Source organism: Cygnus olor, chromosome 17, assembly GCF_009769625.2.
Source record: "Cygnus olor isolate bCygOlo1 chromosome 17, bCygOlo1.pri.v2, whole genome shotgun sequence".
NCBI lineage: Eukaryota > Metazoa > Chordata > Aves > Anseriformes > Anatidae > Cygnus > Cygnus olor.
Window position 1 is genome coordinate 320,494 of NC_049185.1, and position 6,276 is coordinate 326,769.

A 6,276-nucleotide genomic window follows, 5' to 3' on the forward strand; every position below is an offset into this window, starting at 1 on the left:
AGAGAGTAGTTTCTCATTAAAATAAGAAACAGTTCTTCTAATCTCTTAGGCTGAAAGGGGCCATTAAAGTAATTTAATAATACAAATCACAAGTGCCATCCAAGGACTAGTGCAGCAATCCTCCAACTGCTGTTTGGACAGTAGAAGGGATAGTAGTCCGCAGAAATAGTCTGTTCGAGCTTGCATCAAGCAACAGGGAAATTTTAAGATTTTAAGTTGTATGATTATTTCAAACTACAGGCAAACATATTCCTTAAGGTGCTGGATGTTTCCTACAATGGTTTTGACAACAGTGGAGCAGCTGCCTTGGGGGAGGCTCTTAAAACCAACAATGTACTGGAAGAGCTCAACATTAGGTGAGTCTGACTCTGGTCCCACTCCACATTTTCTCCCATTTTGCGCTGAGATCAAATGTGGTGAGCAAAGCCTGCAGCAGCCATTGGGATCTCCTACCCCAGAGAGTAGCAAGTGCGTAAGGCAGGGGGAACACCACAAAATACGAGTGCTGCTGGTCTCATCCCAAATGCCAATTCCTATCCTTAAACTTGGGGTGCAATAAGATCTGATCTGTGTTACTTTTTCTGCCATCTCCCGGTTGCATATTCCTTGGGAACAGTTCTGCATCAGCCTCGCAGTCCAAAGCCAGGCGACACTTTAAGAAGAGATTGGTATGAGAGGCAAAGGATGGGATCAAAGTTGCCTTGGTTTACAACAACAAAGAAAAGAATGCTGTAACTGGTAAAGGGGCCTTGATGAGATAGTTGATCAGTTATGAAAAAACAGCTTGCTAGAACCTGCAGAAATGAGGCTTAAGAGCATGAGAGAAAAATCTCACGCTTGGAGCAGGAACTGGACCATTGCCTCTGTTCAGCACATGACCTGTAGGCAGGCATGCTTAGGACTGGATTGCTTGTGAAACAGCAATGGAAGCCAGGCAGCCAAGAAGCTGAGATCTCAACAAGTTCACAGTCATTAATATGACAGGTGGAAGTTGTCCCAGGGAAGGAAAAAAAAAAAAAAAAAAGAGGAGACAAAGATGGTAAGAGGAAGGCTGTGGTGCAAGCTTGTGTATCTGTGGAGAATTTAATCTAATTAGAAATGATTCTGGGTGACAATAACATGACGGAGGAAGGCTGGAGCAGGAGGAACTGTGCAGAGTATCAAACCCTGCAGATGGGTTGACAGTTAACCATTTTGCGAGAGCATAAGGTTAGCAGGCATTTCCAGGCTCCTGGAAAGTAAAGAATATCTGATTTAATGAGCCATGAGTGAATTGGCCTGACTGATGAAACTGCAATGTCTGTGATAATGCACCTGGGCTCTTTGTACAGACTGCTCTGACCAGGAAGGTGCCTACAACTCTTAGCACAAGATCTGTGCCTGTACTCATACCTGTCGCCAAGAGGACACATGTAGGGCTGCTTGGCATGAGCACCTGAATGCTCCTCAGTCTAAGCAGGGCTCATATCTTCAGCTTACAGCGCTAGAAGAATAAATTAGCTCTTTGCCTTACACTGTTTAGGTGTGTGGGAAACTCCCGCTACAACTGGTGGTGCAGCAGAACAGACTTTTGTCCTCTAGATGAGACTTCAGAAAGCAAAGGCCACTGGTATTTCTAAGCACTTAAGTTTTACTAAATCACAGAATCACGGGATGTGGGGAAAGAGCATTTGGGGATTGTACAAGTCCTGTTATGGGATGTTTAGGAGAGAAACCAAAGGCAATCAAAGGGATCCAGGTGGTCTGGGGAGGAGCAAGCATCGAAGAAAGAGGGACAAAGTATGAATATTGATTTTCTGTCTCTGTTGGTCTGTGTGCCCAGCCATGCACATATATGTTGCATATTTTGCGTATATTGCTTTGACACAGTCCCACATGACATCCTGGTCTCCAGATTGGAGAGATATGGTTTTGATGGATGGACTGTTCAGTGGATAAGTAGTTGGCTTGAAGGTCGCACCCAGAGAGTGGTGATCAATGGATCTATGTCCAAGTGGACGCCAGTGATGAGTGGTGTACAAGTGGTGTTCAAGACCAGGTTGGAGGAGGCCCTGGGCAACCTGATCTAGTGGGTGGCATCACTGTCCATGGCAGGGGGATTGGAACTAGATGATCTTTAAGGTCCCTTCCAACTTAGACCATTCTATGATTCTATACGTTTGTGTATTTGCCTGTTGGAAATACATGGTGAGCCTCACTACTAGTTGAACCTGGGGACATGGAGCTGTGACAGCTGTGCCCCTATCAGTCTGCTGGATTTGGTAACTCCTCGCCAGTTCCAGCCTCCCAATACAGTTATTTACTTGGATCATCTCAGTGTGTGAAGCATTCCTTTTATCTGTTTTTAGCAATAATCGTATTTCAGTGGAAGGAGCTCTGCGATTTGCAGTTGGCCTGAAAGAAAACAAGACTCTAAAGACTCTTAACGTAAGTAACTTTCCTAGGAAGGTATTCGAGCCTCTTATGTGTGTTTAAGTATCACTGATGCATGCATGTCCTGACTTGGAACCTCTTAGAGCAAACCCTCAGCAAAATCAGGGAGCCACTTGCCCCAGCCTGTCTCCTCCCGTGGTTCCCTGCAGTACGCTCATTGAGACAGAGCGCTTGTATCCAGAAGTTTCTTCTGTGAATGGAGATTTCTGTGAGCTTACTACTGTATGAACCACAGCCTGTCCTGCCACATTCAAGCATTGTCAGTGTCCTTTCTCTGCAGCAGTAGTGTGCAGCTGGGTGTGATGATCAACGCTGGGATGGCTGCTTGAGAGCCCTTCTACCACTGTACTCCTTGCCTTTGCCTGCTGTTTGGGCAGTTCTGAGGGAGTACTGCATGGTGGTGACCTGTCTTCACAGACATTTCTTGGCCGTAAAGCCCATCCCTACATCTCTCTTCTTCCTCATACTGGTATGTCACCCATTGGGGACCACTGGTACCATTAAAGATCATACAGGAAATCTTGGTGTCCCAACTTGAGCTGTGCCACAGGACCAGCAGCAAGGCTATGCTGATGTGGGGGCTCCTGGGTGGCCCGTTCCCATGGCTGTGGCTACCATTCCTCTGTGCATTGCAACACCTTTCTGTTCAAGGGTGGACTCCTGTGGATGTCTGTGTTCAACTATGAGCCATTTCTGCAGCCTGTGCTCTTTGAGATATGCAGCTCATGTCTCTTGACCTCTGGCCGTGAGGAGGCTTTTAACGTGTGACTGGTGGTTGGCTGTTGCTGTAGGAAGGTGGCAGTTTTGTGCTAGCACAGCTTGAAGAGACAAGTTGAAACTTCCATGATGACAAAGAAAAACATGTTAGGGAGGAGAAGAGATGTCATATATCCTGTCGCTGTTTCTTTTCAGATGATCAGAAATCCCATGCAGAGTGAAGGCTGCTGTGGGGTCCTCAAAGCTCTACAGGCAAATTCTGGCACCGGTGTGGAGATCCTGGATCTGCCAGTAAGTGTTACACCAGAAAGAAGAGGGAGGGGAGGGAAGAGGTTGCACGTGCAGTATGGGAATGACAAAGTGCTGCCAGAGGGATTCTAGCTCTGGCATTGTTGTAGGCCAGTGAGGACTGGGAGTGGCCCCCACGTTGGAAGCATGGACACATTTGTATGTGCCTAGGCCCCACTTAGCGTGTGTGTGTAGCAAAATGAGGTGCATGAGTGCACCAAACTGGGCATTACTTAATGCTTTGGGCAGCAGGAGCGTGTGACAGAAGCAGGGCTCACCTCTCAGCACAAAGGTGGGAGGAATCTGGCCTTTGAATTCAGAAGTTCCCTGAGAAACTTGAGCTCTGTTTACTCTGATGATGCAAATAGTTTTGGAGGCATTTCTGTTCTATTTTTCATGAAGCTAAATGACCCTTATATTGCACAAGAACCTCATTTGTGCTAGATCTGAGAAGACTGTCATCAGGTAGGTGTCAGCACAAGACATCTCATGTACTCTACCAGAGAGCATCAATTCTGGAATAGAGGCCTTCTCTCAGACTGGTAGCTGCTTAATACCCTTAGGATCAATTAGTTAGCAAGTACTTATAATTTCTAAAAAGAGGAGATAGTTACTCAGTCGTTCATTGAGAAGGGATTTGTTTTGCCTAAATCACGTACAATATAGTTGACAACATCTGAGGTAAGTATATGAGAGCTGTTCATGTGTAGGTCTGCTTTAGGATGGGAAGACTTGCACCTTAACTCTGCTGACTCTATCGACTGTATCACTGTGGGCTACACAGTCTGTGATGGTGAGCTCAGGGGAAATGTTTTCCCTGCAGTCACCTGCACTTAATCATTACAGTCAGGTTACCTCTGTAACTGTTTCCATCAGGTGGATCATGTCCTTCATCAAGAAGGACATCCCTTTGCTATGAACAATCCATATGTCTGCCTTGCAGAGACCTGATGATCCCTGAAATGTTGACCCTTCCTCTGTCGTTCAATAGCTGTCCTTTGTACCTCCTTCCTTCCATTTTTTTTAAACTTCTTTCTGTAAACCATTATGCTGAACTTAATGCTTATCCTGGCATTATTCTGACTTTCTCTCCAGATTTTTTTTTTTTTGGGGGGGAGGGCAGGGGAAGAGGGTTGGACAGGGTATTTCCCACCTTTATCTGCCTTAGTTCATTGTCTTTCAGTAGTGCTGTGAGGAGCTTGCACCCATATCTTTCGTTGATTCCTGTGCTGCTTCCATCATCAGCTTAGCTCTTCTGCTTCTTGCCAGAGAAGGGGACCAGGATCCTGCTGCTCAAATTTCATACCTACCCATAATGTGGTAGTGTTGGCTAACAGTCTCAGATCTCACAAGCTTGTGGTAGAATTTTGTATTTGGGTTGAGAGAGCACAGAATATGTTGCAATATCATTTTATTTTATTTTATTTTATTATTTTTTTTTTTTCCTGAGGGATGGTAAATCATAACATGCACTTGCTTACCTGCATTGATTTTCCCCTCTAGGACATACCTGTGAGCAAAGAGTTTGCAGAGCTGTGTGATGCTGTGAAAATACTTTTTCCAAATCTACTTCTCAGGCATGGTGGAAACACAAAGTTGCAGAGGAAAAGTCAGTTGAAGGCTGAGCTTCAGACTCAGCTGGAAGTGGAGGGTAATTCCCAAAATTCAGTGGCTTAACGTGAGTCTCTTTGGGACTGCTTTAGCACTTCAGCCGAACATCCCAGTACCGCTAACCAAACCTGTGACACAGGAATGCCCTGGGGTAGTGCTGAAGGCAGAATCTGTGGAATTATTGGCTACTTCACCATGGCTGTCACTTGGAACTTTTTGTATCTGTTTACTTTAAGAGTTCTACTGTGTCCAGCTCTGCGTCTCTTCTAGCACATGCAAGAACATCTCCATGGATGAGACTCCATGGCTCCTTTTTGCATAGAAACATTTATCATCTTAACATCTATCTTTCTGCATAGAGACATTTGTCTGGAGCAGTTGGCGGAACACAGTGTGCCACAGCTGCTGCTTGTGGCTGCTGTTGTTTAGATCCACGGCCCACTGCAGTGGGGTCTGCGCAGCTCAAGAGTGCGGTGTGCTTCCATAGCAAGTAAAGTCCTATTCAGAGATGTGCTGTGAACAGATGCTTTCTGTCTTAGGCTTGTTCTCCTGCTATACAGCCAGGATTGCTTTTGCTGAATTGGCTGTCAGATGCTCTGGTGACTCATTTTCAGCTGCCTCCTACTACAGTTCCTTAGCCTTATGAAGAGCCCATACTCTCCAGGGTAAAGACCCTGTCCTAGGTCACGACTGGCATTGTTATTTCCTGGATGCGGGCTGTTGCTTTTTTCAGTGTTATAAGGGATGGATGCCACAAGCTGATGCACTCAGCAGTAATTCAGCAGTGACAGCAGCACATGGGCTGTAACTCTTTTCCCTTCCCTGGAATGTTTTGTCCTCACTCGGCAGCATCCAGTATATAGCCCAGTGGATACTTCCTTTGCTGCCTGGGACACCACTGGTATGGCACTGCGTTTGGGGTGGCAGGGATGGGTTGTGAGTGCCTTCAGGAGCAGCGTGTGGTGGGACAAGAGTCACATGGTCATGCAGTTAAGCTGGGCTTAACTCTCCCTCTCCTGGCCTCCATGAGAAGTGGTTTCCTGCAGCAATTTCTGGCAGCCTAGGAGAGAGAGTTGCTGCGTCCAGTCACACAAAAGCATCTGGATGTCTGGCTTGGGCTGGAGGTGCAGGTGGCTCTGCCCTGCAGTCACAGGGCAGCAAACCCCAGCAGTGTTCAGTGCCACCTTACCCTACTTACGGCTGTACAGCCACATACATTATAATTGT

At 46.3% G+C, this 6,276-nt stretch overlaps 1 protein-coding gene across 1 annotated transcript in view; it reads left to right on the forward strand.

The window, feature by feature from the left end:
• The window catches only part of LRRC74B (leucine rich repeat containing 74B), an 11,379-nt gene extending 5,488 nt beyond the window's left edge, over positions 1-5,891 (forward strand). Inside the window, exons 5-8 of the mRNA XM_040576625.1 lie at positions 241-356; positions 2,349-2,427; positions 3,346-3,441; positions 4,942-5,891. Coding sequence (XP_040432559.1) covers positions 241-356; positions 2,349-2,427; positions 3,346-3,441; positions 4,942-5,115 — 465 coding nt within the window. The 3' untranslated portion in view covers positions 5,116-5,891. The remainder of the gene's footprint in view (positions 1-240; positions 357-2,348; positions 2,428-3,345; positions 3,442-4,941) is intronic.
• Positions 5,892-6,276: the final 385 nt, after the last annotated feature.